General features: G+C 37.5%; 1 protein-coding gene across 2 annotated transcripts in view; it reads right to left on the bottom strand.

Moving 5' to 3' along the window:
- SPRED1 (sprouty related EVH1 domain containing 1) overlaps positions 1–25,290 on the bottom strand; it is a 125,849-nt gene that overhangs the window by 60,358 nt on the left and 40,201 nt on the right. For both annotated transcript variants that reach the window (XM_072625569.1, XM_072625567.1), the window contains exon 2: positions 2,648–2,825. In XM_072625569.1, coding sequence (XP_072481670.1) covers positions 2,648–2,794 — 147 coding nt within the window. In that variant the 5' untranslated portion in view covers positions 2,795–2,825. The remainder of the gene's footprint in view (positions 1–2,647; positions 2,826–25,290) is intronic.

Here is a 25,290-nt window from a genome sequence, read left to right as displayed (position 1 = left end):
GACCCTAAGCAAGTCACATCACCTCTATTTTACAGATACCGCTTTTGGGGTTTTACCTCAGCTTTTTCCTCAACTATAAAATGAGGACAATAATACCTACCTCATTGGGTTGTTACGAGAATCAAATTAGATTAATATTTGTAAAAATACTTAGCACAGCACTTAGCACATATGAGGTGCTCATATAAGTGCTTATTCACTTCCCTTCCCCACAACAAACTAAAAATGTTTACAATTGTGAACCCCAATCCCCCCCACCCCACAAACCTGACAAAGCTCTACCCATCTCCTTCCATCTCCATTTCTTATTTCTGTGGATGTCCTCATCATTATTCTAGTCACCCAGGCTCAAAACCAAATTATTTTTGCCTTCCCATCAGCACCTCACCCGACACAATTGGTCAGGAACAAGTTTCACGTGTCTCCATTTACAAACGTCACCATTCCAGTGTTCGTGTTCTTTCCCTTCACATTACTCTGTGGTGTGGCTATATTCAACAACTGTCTTCCTAACATGTCCTGTTTCTATGCATCTTAGTAAACTATGCCTGGAATGTATTCCCTTCCTTGTTTCTTCCTGCTATTAAATCCTGTTTTTTCCCTCAAAGCCCAGGGCCTGGAGTCAGAAAGACTCATGTTGCTGAGGTCAAATCTGACTTCAGACATTTACTGGCTGTGTGTCCCTGAGCAAGGCACTTAACCCAGCTTGCCTCAGTTTCCTCATCTGTAAAATGAGCTGGAGAAGGAAATGGCAAACCTCTCTAGTACCTTTGCCAAGAAAACCCAAAAAATAGGGATACGAAGAGTCAGGCAGGACTTGAAACATGACTAAACAATAAAAACAAAAGGGTAAAAACTACCCAAAATTGAAACGTAGCTTTCTATTATTCAATCAACTTAATGTATTACAGAATTTCTTTTCAGGACTTTCCTTTTCTCTCTTTCTAATTTGCAGGTCTCTCCTGGTCCTGCTGCTCCATTTCATTTCACCTTTCATTAGAGTTAGGCAGAACTCTGTCATTCAGTTCCTTCAATCTATGAATACACAAGTCCTTTTCCCAGAGGATTAGAGACCCAGTTCCAACCTCTCTGGTTTATGGTTAAAAAAAAAAAATGAAGTCTAGGCCAGGGGTGGGAAATTTGTGGCCTTCTAGGTTCTTGTGTGTAGTTTGTTAAATGAGTCCAAGTTCTACAGAACAAATTCTTTTATTAAGGGGATTTCTTCTGTAAAGTTTGGATTTAGCCAAAGGGCTACGCTTGAGGACCTAGAGGGCCACATGTGGCCTTGAAGCTGCAGGTTCCTCATCCCTGGTCTAGGCAAGTACTTAACTACTGTCTTAATTGATGTTCTCTAGACAGTTACGTACAGACAATATCCTAACGAGCTTTTCTCTGGGTTATGGGAACTCCTTTTTTCTGTTCTCCATCTATTTTGAGATCTGGTGGCCTCAACTTCTGTTTTCATAGTCTTTTGTAAACTATCACAACATGTTATTCACCTAGATCTTTCATTGACAGGTCAATTTGACAAATCTTAATTAAGCACCTATTGTGTGCAAAGTCTGATACAGAGACACATGATAGGAGCAAAGTTCTGTAAGGGGACACTCAAGACCCAGGTTAGAGACCTATCTCTGACAGTTTTTTATGACTAAGTCCCAGGCAACACTTAAAAGTGAACGGATGTTTAATCATATCAACCTCTATCCTTATCAGAAGCTATATATAATTCAATTAATAATCACTTTTCAAATAGAAATGCTTTCTACCACAATCAACACCTAATCAACAACTAAGAGGCTGAAGTTTTATAGTACTGTGGTTACAGCTTAATAGCACCAAGTGTGTCAAAAATTCAAAGGTTCCAGTTAGGTGGATAATGAAAGTGTTTGAAAATAGGTTCATTTATAAGTTAAGTGTCTGAACTCAGAAGACATTTTCCCGTAGAAAAAATTATAAATAATTATGTTCTCAGACCAGTCCATAAAAGACCATTTAATCCAATGTGCGAAAGTACTACACATCTTGCAAGGCAATAGGGTGGAAAATGACACTATTGGAATAAAACAACAAAACCATAAAATATATTAAGTATTTTTTTTGTGTCTTGAATGATTAACACAAGGACATTTAATTAGAGGAGGATGAGATTTTAAGGCAACCAGAACATATTCTCAATGATTTTTTTCCCCCAATTTCAAGGGTTTCACACAGGGTTTGGTGCTTGTTTTTTGTTCATTTAATTTCAGAATAAAATGTGTAGATTTTCCTCTGCTTAATACAAGTTAATTTCTATGATAATTTGTTTAGTTATGATTAGGATAATTTTTTCAGCTCATAAATAGAATGAAAAGGAGAACTTTTTTCTGAGGTAAACAAGTTAGAACTGAAAATGTAGAGGAATGGGGTTAGAGAGGATGTGTAAGTGGGCCTTAGAAGTATTAGACTGCTCAAGGCAGAATTTATAGAGTAAAATAAAAAAGAAGGGGAGAAGTAGGGTTAGTGTGGTGGGGAAGAGGAGTTTCATCCCATCACTAGCAATAAATCCATTATTTTTCAGAAGTCCCTTAAGATTATTTATAGCATAACATCTTAAGGATAATAAGATTATATATAGCATAACATCTTAAGGATATAAATTCATTACCGTTTTGTCCCTGAGTCGCTCTCCATGAATAATAAAGTCAGCACAGCTGCCATTCTCTTCCTGATGAAGGGCTTTAAAGACAGTGACAGAGCTCAGTCCACCTCCTCCAAGTGGTAACCATCCACCACTAGAGTCATCCCGGGTCATCACCACAGCTCGCACTCGTGCATAACTATTACTAAAATAGATGCAAAGAGTAAGAATTAGCTTTTACATAAACATAAAATAACCGAGCATTCAGTCTTGTTTAAGAAATCCAAGACCACATTAGTTAATAAAGTAGTTGTTAAGTGTTTTCTGTTTTCATGACAGTCAAAGGAAAGTAATCCATTTGAAAGAGGCCAGGAGCCACAGTCTGGACAGATTTGCCAATATTAAACTGTTAACACTTTAAAAGTCTAACTTCATACTAAAAGACTATAGAGTCTTCTTTCTCCTCCTCTTCCTATTTTTTTGATTCATCCTTCTTGAGTAGCTAAAGAGTATTCTGTTACCATGGAAAATTTATGAAGGAAAAGAAATCATCAACCCACACAACCAGACTTGTCAATAATGTCTCTTCAGGACTCTAAGACAAATTAATTAGCCTTTTTTTAATGTTCTAAATCACAGCATGTTTGCTTCTATCAGTTCATAATTAAACTGTAAATGAAACACTAGAACAAGTCAGATTCATGCTTAGGTAGTAAGGTATATCCATAAGAAGTCTGGGTTCTTGCTAATTTTATTATCTTGTATCAGTTATTTTAACCTCCTAAATTCATGTTCCTAAACTGTAAAAATGGGGTTAACAAATCTGAAGAACCAGTGGTAAGGATTAAATAAAAATGCATGCAAAATTCTTTGCAATGATACAGTGCTATATGGTATAAATGAATTTTACATTCATGACTCAGGGTCTTCATTATTAATAACATGACTGCATGTTGCTGTTACGCAGCGATCCCATCTACATCATCCTATCAGCTAATTTGTCACTTTGTCATTATGTCTACTTCTAATTCCCTTAATTTTATAACATATAATCAACAGATTGCACCACAAATTTGAGCTTGAAGGGATTTTGGAAATCATCTGGTCCAATGTCATAATCTGTTGCAGATGGGAAAACAAAGTTTGTTAAGAATGACATGAAATGAATCAATATGCACTAAGAGAAGCCTCAGAAACAGAACTTTGATGATGTAGGGGATTTCAAGACATCTCATTTTCAGTTTCAAAAGTTTGAAATTGCTAGAACTGTGACATTCACTTTAGTGTGATATGACTTTATCATTTTCTGAAGCTTGTTCTTTCTTAAGTGTGAAAACTGGAAAAACAAAACAACTGAGAAGAAGACCACTCTATTTTTCCCCAAAGGTTTTTTCTATGAAATACACTCTTTAAAAGTAAAACTACAGCAGTATTTCACTTTTGGAATTGTTTAGGAGAAACAATGTAAATATGAGAAAATGTGGATGATAGATTAGTTCTCACACTACCTTTCAGCTAATCATAATTAATAACAAAGCCTGGCATTTAGATGTCATTTTAAGTGGTTATGATGGTGTACAAGCCCAAGCCAAGACCTTTTTCCCTTGGAGCAGGAGGACTTTTGTCACATTTGTCTGCAGGGCCCTGGAAAGTCTAGTCTTGGTGGGGGGAGGAAGGGAGTTCTTTGGATTCCCCTTCCATTTCTCTCAGCCCAGACACTCCCTATCTGATCAACATTTAGCATTCTCTTCCTTTGACCCTAGCATCCTTTCGATATTCCCGACTACTTAGTATCCTCTTGAAGTCCAAGTTGCCCAGCCTGGTTTGTAGATTGTCTGGACTACATACCAGTCACTCCCATCAGGATCCTCCCTGGGGTTGAACTATGAAGACCATTGCTAGGACCCCGACACTACCTGGCAACACCTGGATGCTTCCCTCAGTCTTTTCTGTATTTAAGTTCCATCTTGCCTCCATGAAGGTGCCCAGATTCAATCCAGCTCAGACTCTGTCTAGCTGAGATTCTATCTGACCCATTTGTGAATACAAGGGTTACAAATGGTTAGGCTCCTTAAGAGTCAACCCAAGGTGGCGAATCTTTAATAAACTTTGTTTTCTTTGGCTTTAAGAAGGCTTGTGCCAAATTCATTCGAGCAGGACTTGGCGTGTTGGTATTCTGGGGTTCCCAACACCCCTAAACCTTAAGTTAGTTTACATTAACTTATCTGACATTCAAAACAACCCTGTGAAGTACATATTAGTACAGGAGTGGGGAACCTTCAGCCTCAAGGCCACATGTGGCCCTCTAGGTCCTCAAGTGCAGCCCTTTGACTGAATCCAAACTTCACAGAACAAATCCCCTTAATAAAAGGATTTGTGCTGTGAAACTTGGACTCAGTCAAAAGGCAGCACCCAAAGACTTACAAGACCACATGTGGCATCAAGGCTGCAGGTTCCCCATCTGTACTAGAGGTATTACTGCAAGAATTCAAATAAAGGTGAAACTTCAATAGTATTCTGAAGGAAACTAGACATTTTATACAGTGGAGGTGGTGAGGGAATGCATTTCAAACAAAAGGAACCACTTGTGTAATAGTGGAGACGTGGAAGATGGAATCTCAAATACAAAGAATACTTAGCAAGAAAGTTTGACCAGAGCAGAGAACATGAGAGGAAATAATATGAAATAAAATTGGAACAATAAGTAGGAACTAGATTGTGGAAGGCTTTAAATGTCAGGTTGAGAATTTTGTGTCCTATTCTAGAGACAATTGGTAACTACTTAAGTTGTTTCTGAAATATAAATTTGACTATAAGGTGGAGGATAGATTGGAGAAGGGACATCAGCTAGGAGGCTACTGCAATTGTCCAGGCAGAGGTGCAAACCCAATTTTTTAAACCCCATTCACTCTGGAGCTCATAGACTGGACAATAAGTCCCCACTCACCTAGCACAGAGTGAATATAATTATTAAATAGTAATTGTTTCTCTTTTACCCAGGAACCCAGAGGGTCTTCCCCTCCCAGTTTGATTTTTTTTTTTTTAATTAAAGGGGCCATCTCTTGAGTAACTTCTTAAAGAAGCCTATTCATTGAACGGGTGTATCTCACTCAAAGTGAGAACATGATAAGAAAAAGGGCCAGGGTCTCACACTGCATCCTGGGCCATCTCCAGTAATCCTGACAATTGTCAGGCCACTGGACCCAGATGGCTCAGGAGAAGAAAGTGAGGCTGGTGACCTTGTACAGCCCTCCCTCACTCAAATCAAAGTCAATTACAAGTAATGTCATCATCCTGATGTCATGACCTCTTCAAGAACGAAGGACAAACAACCAGGCAGAGGTGATGAAGGTGGGAATAACGAGAGACTGTATGGATGAGCAGAAGGGGATGTATAAAAGGGATGTTGTGAAGATAAAATCGACAAGACTGATTTGATTCTGGGGAAATGGGAGAAGGAAAAGCTAAGAATGAATGCAAGATTTTGAATTTGATAGATAAATCCCAGGTTATAGCCTGAACCCAGGAGAGATTAAGTAATTTGCTCAGGGTCACACAGTTTAGTTAAATCAATGAATCGATATTTGTTAAATTTATACAACTGGCCAGGCACTATGCTAAACTCTAGGGATACAAAAAGAGGTAAAAGAGATCCCAGGTCTCAAGGACCTAACAATAGGTTAGGTGTGACAAGCAAACAAACGTATACAAAGCAAGCTAAACATAGGATAAATGGAAACAACACAAGGAAGGCACTAGGGGCTAGGAAAAGCTTTCAGTGTTAAGACAGGATTCAGTTCAAGGAAGTCATTACGTAGAGCTGAAGAAGGGAGCACATTCCAAGCATGAGGGCTAGCCAGCAGAAAAAAGCCTGGAACCAAGAGATGGCGTGTCTGGCTCCTGGAACAGGCAGGAGGCCAGTGTCATTGGATAGAAGAGTATATGGTAAGGAGTAAGATGTAGGACTGGAAAGATGGGAGGGAGTTATGTCAATCTACATTCATTAAGTGACTAATATGTGTCAGGCACTATGCTAAGTTTAAGAGTGATACTATGCTCTTTATAAATAAATCATAATGTGGAGGGGAAAGTCAACACAGGACCAATCTATTAATTTCTTAACACATATCCATTATACAAAACAAATGGAAATTTAAAACTGCCTGAGTTTTCTCATTTAAAAAAGGAGGGGTTTGAACTATCAGAAGTTCCCAAATTTATTTGGCCTACTGCTCCATTTCCAAAAAATAATAATAATAATGATAATAATTACTGTGTCCCTCTGGGGTTAAGTTAAATTAACCCTTATTTTTATTATTCAATGACCCTCCAATTGCACCTGAGGCTACTACTAACTAGTCCTCTACCCCCATCATTCCAGCACCCCCCAGGAGGGGAATCTTTGAACTAGGAGGTATCTCTAGGAGTCACAGGACTCTGTATCACATGCTGACTTCACATAGTCTATTTCCTACTTTTCTAATCTACTTACACATTAATGCTCTCCCCACATATGATGGTCCATTCAGAGTAGCTTATTTGATGTTTCCCATCTCCTGCTTCCATCCCCTTTTCACTGGTTGTCTCCCATGTCTGGAATTTTCTCTCTTCTCATCTCAGTCACTTGGAGTCCCATTGATTCCTTTAAGATTCTACTTAAATACACCTGCTACAGAAGGCCCTTTTCCTGGTAGTACCACCGTCTCATACAAGACAGCTTTTTGTCTGCTTGGTACGAATGGTTTTATACACATCTACGTACCAGTTGTCTCTCCTGGTAGAATCTAAGTTCTTTTAAAGCTGGAGCTGCTTTTTTGTTGTTCGTTTGCTTATATCTTCAGTGCCTGCCTAGTATAGTGCCTGACACAAAGTAGGAGCTTAATAATATTTATAAATTGTCCAAGTCCTGTACTTGAAAGACTTGAGAAAATAACATTAGGTCAAAACCCTCACTATTAATTTAGATATCCTTTTCTGTACATTCTATTGATCTATGCTCACCATGGTTTTGTAAAAGATGAGTGTGCCTTTTTTTCACTTCTGATATTTGAATCTAATATTTCTTTGGCCTGTAGTCATATAGCCCCACTCTAAGTATTAGAGTTGTATAAGCTACTGACAATGAGCTTTAGACTGTTCTTTCATGGGTTGTAATTAACGGTCTTAAAATCCATCTCTTCCAGTTGTAATTTAGATTACATTTTTCTAAGTGTATTACCTCAACAGACATAATTTATGATTTTTCTGCCCACTCGCCTCCTCACAAAATATTCTAGGAATTCATTCCTATTAGTTTGATATTTTTGGGGGGCCAGAAGGGTTTACTGTCATCCTCAAATTTGGAAATTACATATATAATGTGTAATATCTTCAAAATTGTTAATAAAATGTTAACTAAAATAGTTTCTTAACACTTGTTTTTAGGGAATTCAGTTGTTTTAAGTGTGAGATGACTATTTTCCTTTTTCCTTTAGAACTTTTTTTTATACCTGCAAATGATTTCCCATCCCAACGAAAGTTCATTTCCTTGATAAAATAGTATGTCTCATGGTCACTCAGAAAAAAATTTCCCCTCTAGGCAGGATACCCTATTAATAATTTTTGAGAGTCTAAATAAATTAATTTATTACCAGTTCTCTCTTAGGTATACTTTTAACTATGAACTTAAAAGAAATCTTGTATATTATTCTGGTATGATTTCCTTTTAGAGAAACTCTATTATCTATTCTCCAAAGGTTATATAGATTGAAGTATTTATTGATTCCAATCTTCATTGTAGATGGCACCAGATGCTTATCATAGAAGACTAGACAGTTTAAAAATCCTAGGGTCACACCTGGATTCCTTCTTTTGAAAAAGAGCTTTATGGGCAATACAGAAATCCTCTAACACAATAGCCAATTGTAACATTAGGTTTGCCATTATGACTGCAAGTTCTACCCATAGATCCCATTAAACTTGACCTTTTTGATAGCATAGATCCATTTGGCAATCTGGTAAAACTTAAGAACATCATTTCTTGGAATGTTTTAAAATGCACAGAATATTTTAAATCCTTGACAGGAATGACAAAGGAAATCAATTATATTGAAATACAGGTTCAACATTTACCTTTAACCCACTTTTAAAACAGCGAATAATTTTTGTTGCCAAACTTCAGCTCTGGATTATTTCCACTGTCCACATCCTCCACTCCTACTCACCAGCTGCTGAACCCAGCTGGAAGACATCTCACAATGTGGTCTACGAACGAGATACACTACAAATTCATGCTATCCAACTTCAACTGGGCCGTCACTGTATCAAGGTGGTCTTTTTTATTCCTTCCCAATAGATTCCCTATCTCACTTCCCATAAAAGCTTTTCCAAACCTTCTCTTCTTTCCTCAAGTCTCCCACACCTCCTCTTCTCCTTATCCCCTCAAATACTTTTTACTTTACGAAGAAAATTGAGGCCACTATCTTAATGACTAAATATAATGGTCTTTTCTCAGTCCTAATTCTTGTCAACTTGTTACCATTCTTTCTCTTCCTGAGTTTTTGTGACATTAATCTCCTGGTTCACCTCCTACCTTTATGTCCAGCCCTTCTCAGTTTCCTTGGCTGGCTTTTCATTCATATAATGTTCCCAATCAGAGGTGTTTTCCAAAGTTTTCTCCCAGGCCCTCTTTCTTAACCACTAGTTAAGTTCACTAGCTCCCTAGTGAAGTGCAATCACATGTCCAGATTTCAAGAGGAAAAAAAAATCTTACTAATGTTCCATTACAATGCTTCACAGCAGCATGAAGATGATCCCAAGACCTCAAAGGTTATACAAGTGGAATGCAAGCTCTGGAAGGTCCCAACAAAGCTGAAAAGGATTTAAGTGTAGGCTCAGGGAAAAATTAGTTGTCTACTTATGATCTGAGGAACACTAGGTTAGAGAAATTTGGCCACAGTGTGATAATTTTTTCAGCTAGAACAACTCTCAAAGACTATTAAGGGGGAAGGAGAGAACAGTGTAGATGTTACAATCTGCACTGGGGAGGGAGTATCCACATCCATGAAACCAATAAAGTATTCAATTATTTTTTCTGGCAAAGCTGACCATAGTGTGGAAATATGGTAAACACTCATTATCTGAATCATAGATTGTATACCTATATTATCTCTTATTGTAATTGTGGAGTTTCTAAACAATGATGTGACTCTCTGGAACACTTTGTCTCCATTAATACTTAAATCAGAATAATGAAGAGTCTGTGATTTTGAATAAGAATATAAGATAATGAAAGCTTTGTTTTAGAGTCTGGAAGTAATATGCCTGAGGGGGTAGGTTAGAGGTAGGAAGGCAGCGTTAAGAGGTTATAAAAATATATTTAGAGTTTGAAGGGACTTTAAAGATCACCTAGTTCTTTAACTTTTGTGGGGCAGGGATTTTTTTGGTAGTTTGGTGAAACATAAACTCTTTTTTCAGAATAATTTTTTTAAAATTCATAGTATTTACAAAGGAAATCAATTATCTTGAAAGTTATAAAAATATTTTTAAGTTTACACATTATTAGTAAAGAACTCCTGAAATAATCTAATGCCCCTCATTTTGCAAATGGGAGAACTTAGGTGGAAATGTGTTAAGTGATGATGACCACCGCAATTCTGATAGGAAATGTTAGTCTGATTTTGAGACCAAGCCGCTAACTGAATCCAGACAATCAACAAGTATTTATTAAATGTTTCCTAGATGGCCCAACCACTGTGCTAAATTGAGACTCAGAAGGAAGAAAACCAGCATTTTCTTTTCAGGAACTGTTCTAAGAGTCTTACAAATACTATCTTATTTTCATCCTCACAGCAGCTCTAGAAGGTACACACTATAACTATCCTTATTTTACAGGGGAAATTGAAGTAGATAGAGGTTAAGTGGCTTGTCCAAGGTCACATAGCTAATAAATGAGGAAGAATTTTAACTCGGGTCTTCTTGATTCCAGGCCTAGTGTTGTATAAGCTGTGCTACCTAACTGCCTCTAGGCAGAATACAAAGAAAGGGGGTTGAAAAGGTCCCTGCTCTTAAGTACTTCACCTTCTAGATGAGGAAGACAAAAATTTCTATGTTCCTGTAAGACATACAGTGTAAAGAAACTCAAAGAGAACAAACTCAGTGGGAAGGGACTGGATCCAGGAAAGACTTCCTTTTATAAGATAGGATTTTAGTTAAGCCTTGAAAGAAGATAGGAGTAAGAGGTATAAAGACAGTGAATTCCAGTCATTCTGGCTGTCATCTTTCTACATACTTGAGTAGTAACAATATAAATCCTGTCCTCATCTCTCTAATGAGCTCCAGTCTCCCCCAAATAACCTACTAACTATTGGACATCACATGGCTGCCCTACAGATTTTTCAAGTTCAACATACGAAAAAGAGAACTCAATATATTTTGTCCTAAATCCATTCACATCCTAATTTCTCAATTCCGTAGTGGGCAACAGTACCTTTCCATTTAGTTTTACAGCCTGAAGAGTGACCCTCAACTCTTAATTTTCCCTTATGTTTGATCAAATTAATTATCTATCACCTTATGGAGTCCACCTGCATAACATCTTTTCCATTTATATATTCCTAGTTCAGGCCTTAATTACTTCTAGCCTATAAAAACAGTCTCTTAATTCACCTTTTGAATTTAACCTCTCCAATCTAATCTCCATATATATAGCTGTCAAATTCATATTCCTAAACAGCAGGTCTGACTATGTCAGTTATTCAACAAGCATTTATTAAGTGCCTATTATGTGTCAGGAATTGTGTTAAAGCCCAGCAAATACAAAAATAAAACAAAAACAAAAAACCAGCACTGCTTTCAAGGAGCTCACATTATAATGGGGGGGGGGGGAAGGGGAAGATGCAAATAATTGTACAAACAAGATATATGCAGGATAAATTGGATGTGTGTGGGGGATTTCAAAGGTAAGGTATTAAATTTAAGGGGGGACTAGGAAAGGCTTCTTGAACAAGGCTGGATTTCATCTGAATGACTAAAGCCAGGGAAGCTAGGAGGTAGAGTTGAAAAACGGAAAAATTTTAGGCATGGGAGCCCACCAGTTAAAACGCGCAGAATTAGGATATGGAGTGTCTTGTTTGGGAAACAGCAGGGAGGCCAGTGTCATTGAACCACAGACTTGATGGTGGTGATGTTATTAATGGTTTTTTAAAAGCCAAAAAAGTATCTTATATTTGAACCTAGAAGTAATAGGGAGCTATTGGAGTTTGTTTATTGAGCTGGGGTGCGTCAGACCTGAATTTTAGGAAGACCAATTTTACAACTGAGGGCAGGATGGACCTCCATGATGAGAGACTTGAGGCAAGGAGTCCAATCAGAAGGCTTCTGCGATAGTGCAGGTATTCCTTCTAGGATAAAATGCAAACTCTTGGCACTTAAATCCTTTCATAATCTGGCTTCAATTTGTCCTTCCCAATTGACTTCAAATTATCTCCTTCATGTACTCTGTAACCTCCTGGAGTCAAACTGACCTATTTGCTGTTGCCCATAAAAGACACTCCATTTTTCACATCTCTGTCTTTGCATAGGTCGTCTGTCCCTCCTGCCTGTAAGGCTGTTTTCTCATTTCTGCTTTTTGGGAATCCTGAGCTCCCTTCAGGGCTCAACTCCAGTGCCCTTTTTTTGTGTGAAGTCTTTCCTGATACTCCGTTATTAATGGTAATCTCTTTTGAATTTTTTTTTAAAATTTAGCTACATACATGTTGATATCCCTCCACTAGAATGTAAGACTTCTGAAGGCAGCAACAGTTTACAAGTGGGATTTTTTTTTTGGCTTTATTTCCTCTGGATGTAACAGTGCCTCAAACATAGTAGGGTACCAATAAAAACCTGTCAAACTGAAAAGGATAAACACATGAAAATGTATAGGCAGTTATAGAGATAAATGGCATGCTCAGAAAAAGTTTTAGGCTAGAGTTAGAGTTGCCAGTTACTTTTTTTTACCTTCTTTTTCCTTCCTGGAAGTCAGTTTTTGAAAAATAGGTTTTGCGTACAAAGAGCTTGAACTCCAGAATCATCATGGCTCTAGTCGTCTTGATGCTGATTAACTAGGGGCTTTCCTTTACTGTTTTTTTACAGTATAAAAAAAGATCCAAATGTTATGTCAAAAGGGTTTCTTTATGGAGTTTGGTTCTATGCTATGGCACTAATAGATTTTTTTAATCAATAACTTGGGATGGACATTATTTTCACTATGAATTATGCAGTAGGATCATAGTTCTAGAGTTGGAATAAAACGCAGAAGCCATCTGTTTCAATACCACGATTTTGGAGATGAGTAAACTAAGAAAACCGAGAAATAGAAAGGAAGGCTTTACTCAAAGTCACAGAGGTGGTAAAATTCAGAGGCAGAATTCTGAGCCCAGGCCCTCTGCCTCCACATGCTCTTTGCATTGAACCATGGTATCCCCTGATGATACCACACTCGCTAGAATCACTAGTGGTTGGTAAATACTAAGTGCTTACTTACCATGTGTCACACATTGTGCTAAGCTGGGCATACCAAAAAGGCAAACATACAACCCTTGTCTTCAGGAGGCTACCTTTCTATCACTGGAAACAACATACAAGTAACTGAGTACAGACACAATGTATGCAGAGCAAATGTAAATTAATCTAAAAGAGAAGGCACTAGAAGTGGAATGGACTGGGGAAAGCTACCTGTAGAGGGTAGGGTTTGAGCTGAATTTTGAAGGACAGAGGTAGAGAGGAGGAGCAGGAGTGTTTCAGGCACTTGGATAGTGAGTGAAAAGGGCCAATATCAGGAAATGGAAGGTTGTGTGTAAAGAAGAGTATTACAATTTTAGAAGATTATGGCAAGTTGACATTTTCCCACCACAGAATGATGTCAACTGACCCATGGATTTACCAAGTAGAGTGGTTAGAAAAGCAAGTAGAAGAGGGCATTGCATAAGTCCCTATAATACAAACATAGATATAAAAGCACTACATGGTCTTAAGAAAGTTTGTGTGTGTGTGTGTGTGTGCTTAAGTAAATCTTATAACATTCATGTACACCTGTAAGTATGAATGTCAGGAGAACAAAAAAGAAAGCCGTATATAGAAATGTTCATTCAGCCATCCATCATGCTTTCAGAGTAAAGGCATTTCTGTTAGGGTAGCAATAGATGGGATAAAGATTCACACTAATCTCTCAGTTATTCTGCTTTTCAGGACTGATGACTAGTATCCTTTCGGGGGCTTAAGAGTAAAAAGTCTAGTGTTTTTACACTGTAAGATTTCATCTTGATATCCATATTAAAACTACAAGGTAGTCCTTCTATTATACACAGTATTAGACAACTTCTTATTAAAGTATTACATGGTACTTTAGCAGCAAAATATGAGGGAATTAGAAAGTACCTGGATAGGACCCAGAGAAACGCAGCATAATTATTAAGAGACAAGAAATGAGCCCCACGAGGTGGGAAAAACTAAAAAAAAAAAAAAATTAAAATGGCTGTATTAACAGAGTTAAGAAGTATGAGGCAAAAGCTATGGTTCAAATATGATATATTTTAAAAAATACTGTGAAGGGGTATATAATAAATAACTATGCTCTATTTTCAAAGAGGACAAGGGCAGATATCACTAGGAAAGACTATTTTCAAGATTTATGAAAGTAGATTGCAGCCCTCAAAAGCTTAAATTTTTTTCCTTGGGAGTATTTTAGATTTTCTCTTAAAAGTTTAAGTTGTCAAATCAAATTTTTCACATTGAACAATGTCTCTTTTAATGAATATTTATCAATGATCAAAAACTGTTATAAATGGAGCAGTGGGAAAGAAAAAGAGAGGTAGAGAAAGATTTTTTAAAAGCTATAGATTATGGGCAACTACTTCAAGTAAGAGATATCTAGTGATGGGCCAACATGGTATAGAAAAAGCAGTGACTTACCTAATATCTCCCCAAAACCTCTCTAAAGACTTTTAAACAAGATCATAAAACAACTCTTGGAACAGCAGAACACCGAAAAGGATGGAGCGAAATATTCTTCCAGGCAAAGACAACTTAGGTAGGCGAGAAAGGTCTGTCTCATAGGGCGAGAGAGGAGGGGCAGTCCAGCACAGGCCAGGTCCCAGGAAACCAGGAACAGACCTCAAGAGCTACTGCCATCAGTGGCTACTTCCAGAATTCTCAGACTACAGACAATAAAGGGGCTGAACAACTGATCAGAAGGAGATTACCAGGGTCTCTCTGCTGGCACTGGGTATGTAGCTGTGCTGCTTTGTCCATATTCAGAACTGGGTCACAGTTCTGGGTGGCAACTGCACTAGCATACCAGAGCTTGCAGATGCAGTGGAGCAGAGACCCTCATCACAATTTCAGAGTAGAAAAGAGTGCTTGTGGTCACTCACAGACCACAAGAGTAGTAAATGCACCTTGCCTTAGATTATACCACCTTGGAAGAACTGAAAACTTACAGGTTCCTAGATTTATGTCCAAAAACAGCTGCCCAAAACCTCAAAAGCTTAGGATAGCACACCCTCCTTCCTGGAAGCAGAGCCATACTTTAATAAAGAGTTAAAAGTCAAGAAATAGACTGGAAAAATGAGCACACAACAGAAAAAAAGTTCTGACCATAGCAAATTACTATGTTGACAAGGAAGATCAAAACACACCATCAGAAGAAGATAAAGTCAAGCTCTTACATCCAAAACCTCTAAGGAAAATAAGAATTGGTCTTAGGTCATGGAACAGTTCAAAAAGAATTCTGAAAATCAAGTAAAAGAGGTAAAGGTAAAAGAAAAATTGGGAAGAGAAATGAGAGTGATGCAAGAAAATCATGAAAAAAAGAGTCAACAGTTTGGTAAAGGAGACATACAAAAAAATACTGAAGAAATTAATACCTTAAAAAATAAAATAGGCCAAATGGTAAAAGATGTACAAAAAGCCAATGAGGAGAAGAATGACCTGAAAAGCAGAACTGGCTAAATGGAAAAAGAGGCACAAAAATTAACTGATGAAGAAAACTCCTTAAAAAGTAGAATTGGCCAAATGGAAAAGGACATACAAAAACTTACAGAAGAAAACACTTTCTTAAAAATTGGAATAGAGCAAATGGAAGCTAATGACTCTATGAAAAATCAAGCAAGAATAAAACAGAACCAAAAGAATGAAAAAATAGAAGACAATGTGAATTATCTCACTGGAAAAATGACTGACATGGAAAATAGATCCAAGAGAGATAATTTAAAAATTACTGGAGTACCTGAAAGCCATGATCATAAAAGAGCTTAGACAACATCTTTCAAAAAATTATCAAGGAAAACTGCCCTGATATTCTAGAACCAGAAGGTGAAATAGAAATTGAAAGAATTCACTGATCACCTCCTGAAAGAGGTCAGAAAATGAAAACTCCCAGGAATATTAGAGCCAAATGCTATAATTCCCAGGTCAAGGAGAAAATACTGCAAGCAGCCAGAAAGAAAACAATTCAAGTATCACGGAGTCCCAGTCAGGATAACACAAGATCCAACATCTTCCACATTAAAGGTTCAGAGGGCTTGGAATATGATATTCCAGAGGGCAAAGGAGCTAGAATTGCAATCAAGAATTACCTATCCAGCAAAACTGAATATTATCCTTCAGGGGAAAAAAATGGACATTCAAAGACATAGAGGACTCTTGAGCATTCTTGATGAAAAGTTCAGAGCTGAATAGAAAATATAAGACTCATGAGAAGCATAAAAAGGTAAACAGGAAATAGAAATCATACAGGACTTAATAAGACCTTTAATAAGATTAAACTGTTTACATTCTTACCCGAGAAAATGATACTTTAACTCATAAGAACCTTTCTCATTATTAGGGCAGTTAGAAGGAATGTATATAGACAGAGGGCAGAGGTGTGAATTGAATATGAAGGAATGATACCTAAAAAATAAAATTAAAGGGTGAGAGCAATGCACTTGGAGAAAGGGAACGAGGGAGGTAGAATAGGGTAAATTATCTCACATAAAAAAGAAAAGAAAAAGATTTTCCAGTGGAGGGGAAGATGATAGAGGTAGAGTGGGAATGAGTGAATCTTACTCTCATCAGAACTGGCTCAAAGAGAGAATAACACACTTAATTGGGTACAGAAATCCATCTAATCCTATAGGAAAATAGGAAGGGTATGAGAAGGGGGGATGGGGTTAAAGAAGGGAGGAAAGAGTAGTCAGAAAAAAACAGTCTTGAGGAAGAACAGGGTGAAAGGAGAGAGAGAATAAGGGTGGGAAGAGGAGGGGAGAAGATAGAATGGGGGGCAATATATTTAGCAACAGTAACTGTGAAAAAAAACTTTGAAGCAAGTTTCTCTGATAAAGATCTCATTTCTCAATTGAGAACTGAGTGAAATTTATAAAATAAGAGCCATTCCTCAACTGATAAATGACCAAAGGATATAAACAGTTTTCAGATGAAGTAATCAAAGCTATCTATAGCCATATGAAAAAAATGTTCTAACACACTACTGATTGGAGAAATGAAAATTGAAACAATTCTGAGGTATTATCTCATACCTATTACATTGGCTAATGGAACAAAAAAGGAAAATGGCCAGTGTTAGAGGAGACGTGGGGAAAATGAGACATTAATGTACTGTTGGTGTTGTGAACTGATTTGATCTTTCTTTAAAGCAATTTGAAACCATGTCCACAGAGCGATAAAATCATGCACATACCCTTTGACCTAGCAATACCACTACTAGGTCTAGGTCTGCATCCCAAACAAGATAAAAAGCAAAAGAAATATGTATATATGCACATACAAAAATATTTATAGTAGCTCTTTTCTGGAGGCAAAGAACAGGACATTATGCCCATCAATTGGGGAATGGCTGACCAAATTGTGTTATGTGATTGTGATGTAATATTGTTGTGCTATAAGAAATGATGAGCAGGCTCTCAGAAAAACCTGGAAAGACTTAACAGGAGCTGATGCAAAGAGAAACATATTGTGTACAAAATAACAGTAATAATATAATACAATTAGCTGTGAATGACTTAAAAATTCTCATCAATACAAAGATCCAAGACAATTCTGAAGGACTTCTGATGAAAAATTATCCATTCCCAGAGAAAGAACTGCTGGTATGGGAACAGAGACTGATACATACTTTTTTAAAAAAACTTTCTTTAGTTTTTTTTGGGGGGAGGGGTCTATGTTTTCTTTCACAACATGACTAATATGGAAATATTTTGCATGACTACACATGTATAACCTATATCAAATTGCTTGTCTTCTCAACTACGTGGGTAGGGAGGAAGGGAGAGAACTTGTAACTTGAAATTACAAAGGAATGTTAAAAAATTATTTTTATATCTAACAGAGGAAAAATAAAACACTAAATAATTTTTTGAAAAAGATAAATATTAAAAAAGAAGATCTGACCTGATAGTTTAAGTAAATATTCTCCAAAATTTTAAGGAATAGAACAACGTTGCTTCATAGGGCTTCTTGGTACTATCCTTGGGTCCTCATATGAACCTGATCTCTAGCCCTAATGAAAGCAGGATGTACTTTTTTGTTTGGAGATTCCAGTGTTGGAATGTGGAACCAACCATGGGAGGTCATGAGGTAGGTTTGAATAAAGTGAAGACTTAACCACATATCAGTCTATCCTTGCATTGGATTCTTTGAAAACTTGAGTGGAGATTATTTTATATAAAGGAAAGTCACTGTACTTCTTTAGCTGATAATCCCACTTACAATGTCTGCTTTGGAATGTTAGCACATTACTTTCTGCAAACAGAACTCTATTTTTTATAACTTTGAATTAGATAATTTTATTTTTATTCTGTTTTTATAAAAGTCTCTGGCAAAAACATTATGACTTGACCATTAGACACACTCATGACTGTGCATGCTTAGAAACACACTTGTAACAGGCACTTTCCCAAATCTTTTTCAATAGTGTATTTTTTGTTTCACCATCTTATTACTTCTCTCCTTTTAATTTCTTAAAGTAGAAGAATATGAAGACTAACTGGAAGAAAAGGGAAGGTTAAAGGAAGTCTGAGAGAAAAGTGACAAATTTCTGATCCTCCTTTTGCCAGCCAAGCCATTTACTTCCAGAATCTGTTTTTAAATGGACATGAAAGATAAGGGGATGAGTTTAAGGAGGTTTGTTTTTTTTTTCTGTAGAAAGAAAAGGAAATATTTGGGGCCACAATTTATGCAAAGCATTAATGAGGAAAGAAGAGGAAGGAATGGGGAGAAAAAGGGGGAGGAAGGAAAGCAGAGGGAGGATAGAGGGGAGAAACTGAAACTGCAATAGCTGACATAGTAAAGAACAGAAGGGAATGAAGGGAAGAGGGAATGGATAGAAATGCTGCTGTTGTGCTGGTTTGTGATTCCTTCCCGCGTCTTTGAAGACAGATTCGAAAGAAGAAAATCAAGGTATCAACTATATGGAAAATAATTTTCAAATCACTAATGAGAAAAATGTCTTATCATAATAACTTTGAGATTCTACCTCATATCCATCAGATTGGTAGAGCTGACATAAAAGGAAAATGATAATTACTGGAGGTACTACGAGATGACAGACTTGATAATGGAGCCCTGAATTGGTCTAATCATCCTGGAAAGCATTTGGAACTATAAGCCCAAAGTTACTGAATGATACAAACCTTTGTGACTCAGGAATTCCATTATAAGCTTGTACTCCTAAAACATCAAAGATAGAGGGACAGGACCAGCAGTACAAAATATTTATAGCTGCATTTTTTTGTAGTAACAAAGAACTGGAAACAAAATGGGAACCCATCAATTGGGGAATTTCTTAACAAATTAGAGTATGACTACAATAGAATATTATTGTACTATAAAATGATGAAAATGAAAGGTTCTGAGAAAGGTGGGAAAACTTAAATGAAATAATGCAGAGTGAAGTAATCTAAACCAGGAGAGCAGTTTATACAATATTACAATAATGTAATGGAAAACAATTTTGAAATTGTTAAGAACTGTGACCAATGCAGGGCTGGTCATAATTCCCAAAGACTCAGAATGATGCATGCTTGCCTTCTCTTGGTAGAAGGTTTATGGACCACAGGTAGAGAATGAGATTTACATTTTTAGACATGGTCAGTGTCTGAAAATGTTTTGCTTATTTGTTTCAAGAAAAACTTCTATGCGTGTGTGTTGTATGGAGGAGGTTAATGGATAATGAGGAAGATGTAAAAAAAGAGATAAAAAGCATCTTTAAAATACATAGAACATAAGAAAGTTCGGAAGAACATATTGTCTTTATCTCAAATTTAACACTTTTTTAAAAAACCAAACTCAACCTTTCAGATACTATTTTCTTTTTGCTCTCTACATACAAAAATGTTTGTTGATGAATTTATGATAAAAATTAAAACAGCAATAATATATAAAGGTTTCTATTTAGTATATGATTGAATTTTCACTTTGATAGGTTAAAGGACATAGGAAATACCAAACTTAAGGCTGGGCTTGGTCAGACATGCTATTTGCCTTGATTGTAACGCTCTATGTTGGGACCACACTGCAGGGATTCATTCACTACCTAGCAGTCCATATTGGGCAGGGTAAACTAAATAATTTTGCTTTATTATTCATCAGAAACACGCTCTTCCTGAGGGAAGGAAGGCTCTCCTGTTCCTCCTACACAAATGATACATAGATTCAAGGTTATCATATATCTGAGTTCAATCAGAAAACAGTACAGGATGTACCTTGCTTTTAGAAACTGCTTACTTCCAATATCAGAATTCTAAATGAATTTTGTTAATTATCCACTTGAGATCCTAGATGAATACTAGCTCATTGTTTCTGAATATTGTTCCTGTGGAAAAATTACAAACCTTGGCCACCAAGAGGGCACAGAACCCTAAAAAGAATCTCATCTCTGCATACTTGCCAGTGTCCGTAGTTAAAAGTCTACAAATAGAAAGAAAACCTTAGGCTGAAAGAGTATGCTTCCCCATCAATAAAACTGTGCCTGCACTGTTTTCTGAGTCTCTTGCTCTCTTATCTTACTGTTTATCTTCAAAGTCTCATCCTTTGCTCCAAAACTTCTGCAGCTGAAGAAAGCTGGAGAAAATCATGACACCATTACAGACTGATGTTACATAGTCTCAACTGGCCCTCAATGCTGCAAGGTGATCTTTTCATACCTCCCTAACTAACTCCCTATCTCATTTACCACAGGGGCTCTCTCAAACCTTTTCATTCTTTCTCAAATCTCCCATGGCTACCCCACTCCCACAGCCTGTCAGATGAGAACTTTGATTCCTATTTCACTGGAAAACAAATGAAGATATTCTCAGAGAACTCCTTTTTCTCCTCCTTATCTCAAATGATTCAGGTGCCTTCCTTCTGCCACTATCTTTTCCTTTGCCCCATCTCACATTAAAAGTTGGTCTTTCTCCTTACCAAAGCTAAATCCTCAACATACATGGGTGACACCATTCCACCCTGTCTTCTCCAGTCAAATGCCCATCTATCATACTCATTCCCTCACTTATCTTCAACGTCTCCCTATTAGCTTGTTCCCTACTGCCCACAAACATGCCCATGTCACTTGATCCATCCATCTCCATTAGCTCTAACCCCCTATTTCTCTTCCTTTTTATGGGTATACTTCTTGAGAAGGCCCTCTACAAGGATGGCTCCACTTCTTTTCCTATCTCTTCTTAACTCCCTACAGTTTCGCTTCCATTCTCACCATTCAACCAAAATTACTCCCCCACATTTACCAATAATCTCTCAACTGCCACACATGCAATACCTTTTCTCAATCCTCTCCCTTTTCAGACTCTCTGCAGACATTGATGATCACCTTCTTCTCCTTTTTATGACACTACTCTAACCTGGTTCCCCTCCTAACCTACCTGTTTCTTCTCAGTCTCCATTGCTGGATCTTCACCCCTACTAACCACAGGTGTTCCCCAAAGCTCTGTCCTGGGTCCTCTTCTTTCCTTCTATCTGATTTCAGCTGATAATTTCATTGGCTCCCCTGGACTCAATTATCATCACTGTGCAGATGATTCTCAAATCTGCTTTTCTAATCCTAACCTCTCTGCTGACTTCCAGTCTCCCATCTCTAACTTTCTACTAGACATCTCAAAATGGACCTCTTGTAGACACCTTAACTCAACATGTCTAAAAAACCTCATTATCTTTTCCACTTAATCCTCCCAGTAACAGACACAACCTTGCTATCACCCTAGACTCCTCATTCTCTTTCATCACCCACATTCAATTTAATGCCAAACTTTGTTCATTTTACCTTTTCATAACATGGTTCATCCATACCCCTTCTCTCCTTTGACACTGCCACCATCCTAATGTAGGTTGTCATCAGCTCACACCTGGACTATTACAATAACATGCTGGTTGATCTCCTTGCCCCAAATCTCTCCCCACTGCAGTCCATTTTCCATTTAGTTGTTAAAGGGATCTTCCTAAAGCACAGATCTGATCATGTTGCCCCCCTTCCCCCCTCCTTATTCAATGAACTCCAATGGCTCCCTATCACCTCCAGAATCAAATATAAAATCCTCTTTGGCATTCAAAACCCTTCACAACCTCACTTTCTCTTACATTTCTACTTTTATTATACCTTACTCACTCCATTGTACTCTGCAATCCAGTAACAGGGGCCTCCTGTTCCTCAAAGAAGACATTCTACCTCCTGACTTCATGGCTGGAATGTTCTCCCTCCTCATCTCTACCTCCTGTCTCCCTTGGCTTCCTTCAAGCCCCAACTAAAAATTTCTACAGAAATCCTTTCAGAATTCCCTTAATTCTAGTGCTTTACCTCTGTTGATTCATAACTTTATTTGTATAAATCTTATTGTCTCCTCCATTGAACTGTGAGCTCTTTGAGAATGGAAATTTCCTTTTATCTTTCTTGGTATTCTCAGCTCCTAGATCTGTGCCTGGAACATAGTAGGTGTTTAAATGTTTATTGACTAAGTTTTAGGTTCATAAAGTTTTGTCTTAATTGCTAAATTTTTTTTCAATTGCATCCTAGGTGTATCCATTTTCAAATACATGAAACAATTCCAATGAATACTGAAGGCTTTTCAAAGACAATGTGATCTTGGCCAATTTCCCCTAACAAGTCAATTATAAAGATAAAAGTCCATTTTTCATAATAGATTTGTTTCTTTTATAGAAAACACGGGAACAGACTCAAGTGGGATCAGACGCTTTTCTTCCTTCTTATGAATAAAATGTTACATGCACAAGAAGGTATTAAAGGCAAAGGGAAAGTACACAGAGAAAGAACAATTCATTGGAACTTCAGGTATCACAACTAAAAGAATGTCTCCTAAGCTTTTTTTTTTATCCTCCACTATGAAGAGGTCTGTCTGTCTGCCTGTCTCTCTCTCTCAATGTAATTTTCTAAGTTAATCAACAAATGATATTGCTACAATACAAGTTCAAAGCTTCTAGCTAAAACTAATCTCAAATTATTCTGAGAGGAAGATATAAAGATTTAAGTGTTAACTAGGTCATGGCCACTAGAGATTTGGCAGTATAACTAAAGACAAAAGATGGGGGCTCACATATGAAACTATTTTCCATAACATACTACTGTACTGCTGCTGCTGGTGGTTCTTTGTTCTCAAAGAGGACCAATGACATTCAGAGGGTTATGTCTTGACTTGCTTGCAAATTGGATTTAAATGTGGCAATGTCAGCAACCTCACTCTGTCCTCCAGAGTCACTGAAGTCCAGTGGCAAAATTAAAGGTCAAGACAACTGCTGGATGGACCAGGATGCCATTGGTGATGTTGGCTTTTCTAAATTAAGGTCTTTCCCAGGTGTCAGTGTTCTGTATTATTCATCCCCTAGTTTCTTCTACAGGGACACCAAGCTGCTTTTGCAGAAGCCCGTTCCTAGGTTTGGGGGTTCAATCCTGGGTCTGAATGAATCATTCTGATCCATCTCCTAGTCTCTCAAAGTCTAAGCCATTGTATGGCATCTACCCTTCTCCTTCCAAAGGTATGGCACCTAAGAATGGGACTGGGAATCCCTTCTCAATAAAGCAATAATCTGCTTCCCCTTAAAGAAGACTTTTTTCTTACACTAAGCTATTACCATAGGAGGTCTCTCTCCAGAACGTTCAATCCAATTTAAGTTTCATTACATCTAAACATATTTGCCACAACAGAGCACTCAAGAGTGTTCCTGTAATCTACATGAAGAGGGAAAATGTGGACAGCAGGATTTTAGACTTCTAAGATTTGACCATTTATATAAGACCTAATACTTTATGTTTCAGTTTTGGTTTATTTGGCCAAGATGCTTGCAAATAAAAGGCCACTGTGTTGTCCAACAGGTAAGCTTTTTAGGGGCATGACTAGAATGAAAGATAACACCCACCCTGGATTCTGCTGCAATCTCAGACACACTGGTAACATAATACTTTTGGACACAAAGTATCATTCTAGAATTTGTAAAGCTAAGCAAATTCAATTCAACTTAAATATTCATTAAGTAAATATGTGGTTTGACTCAGGCATTTAAGACATGGTATAGTAAAAGAACCACAGATCTGAATACACTTAGCCAAGAAGATGGTAGAATAGGTCAGTTCTTAGTATAACTTCCTTTATTAATGTGCATTTCTCTGTTAATGACTTTTTTTTTTTTTGTTACTGTTGTTTTGTGGTAATCTGGGTTAAGTGAGTTGCCCAGGGTCACATAGCTAATAAGTGTGGAGGCCAGATTTGAATTTAAATGCTCCTAACTCCAGGGTCTGTACTCTATCCACAGTACCACCTAGCTACCTTAAACCCAATCCACTCAGGCTCTCATTCATTGGCCAACAATAGGTTTCAGCCCATGGCCCACCTAGTGATCATTAGTCTGGGCCCAAAGACTCACAGTGAATGTAAACATAACTGCTTACTCTGGGCAGACACCCTGAGGGTCTTACCTTCCGCACTGATTTTTTTTTTTAATTAGGTAAAAGATGCCATTCTTTGGTTCATTTCTTACCTAGCCTTAATCACCTGAATGAGTGTGGTCTCAGTCAAACTGAGACCTGGGACAGACCTTAGCTCAAAAAGGCCAAGGTAACCCACCGCCTCCCACCATCTCCAGTCCTCCTGATTTATGTTGTACAATTAAACCCAGATGGCTCTGGAAGAGGTGAGGCTGGTGACTTTGCACAGCCCCTCCCTCACTTAAATCCAATTTACTGCAAGTCATGACATCACCTTTATGATGTCATGGTCCTCTTTGAGAACGAAGGACAACAGTGTAACTTCCAAATCTGGTGTACTATATCTCAAGTAAAAAAGTAATGTGTCAAACATGTAGTAATTAAAATTGTGGCAAGAAAAATAAAATGAAATACCTCTATATAAGGTAAAACAGAGGATTTAGTGAAGGAATTCATTTTGCCTCCTCTTCCCTAAACCAACTCATAGCCTAACAAGACTGGCCTTTCTTCTGGGCTCTGGCTATGGTAGTCTGGATTATTTCTATCTTTAACATTGTACTATCAACAGCCTTGACTCCTATCCCATCCTTGCTCATCCCTTTCCACACTCGAAATCTGGATTACTCTATCCATCTTTATTCCTGTTGGCAGAAGGAATGCAATTGGAAGAGTCACACAATCCATCTGAAAGAATCTACTACAAATTTACACTATCCAATTTAATGGA

This window comes from Notamacropus eugenii, chromosome 7, assembly GCF_028372415.1.
Source record: "Notamacropus eugenii isolate mMacEug1 chromosome 7, mMacEug1.pri_v2, whole genome shotgun sequence".
In the NCBI taxonomy this organism is placed as follows: domain Eukaryota; kingdom Metazoa; phylum Chordata; class Mammalia; order Diprotodontia; family Macropodidae; genus Notamacropus; species Notamacropus eugenii.
The sequence above is the reverse complement of the archived record's forward strand: the minus strand, read 5'-3'. Positions and strand labels throughout refer to the sequence as shown.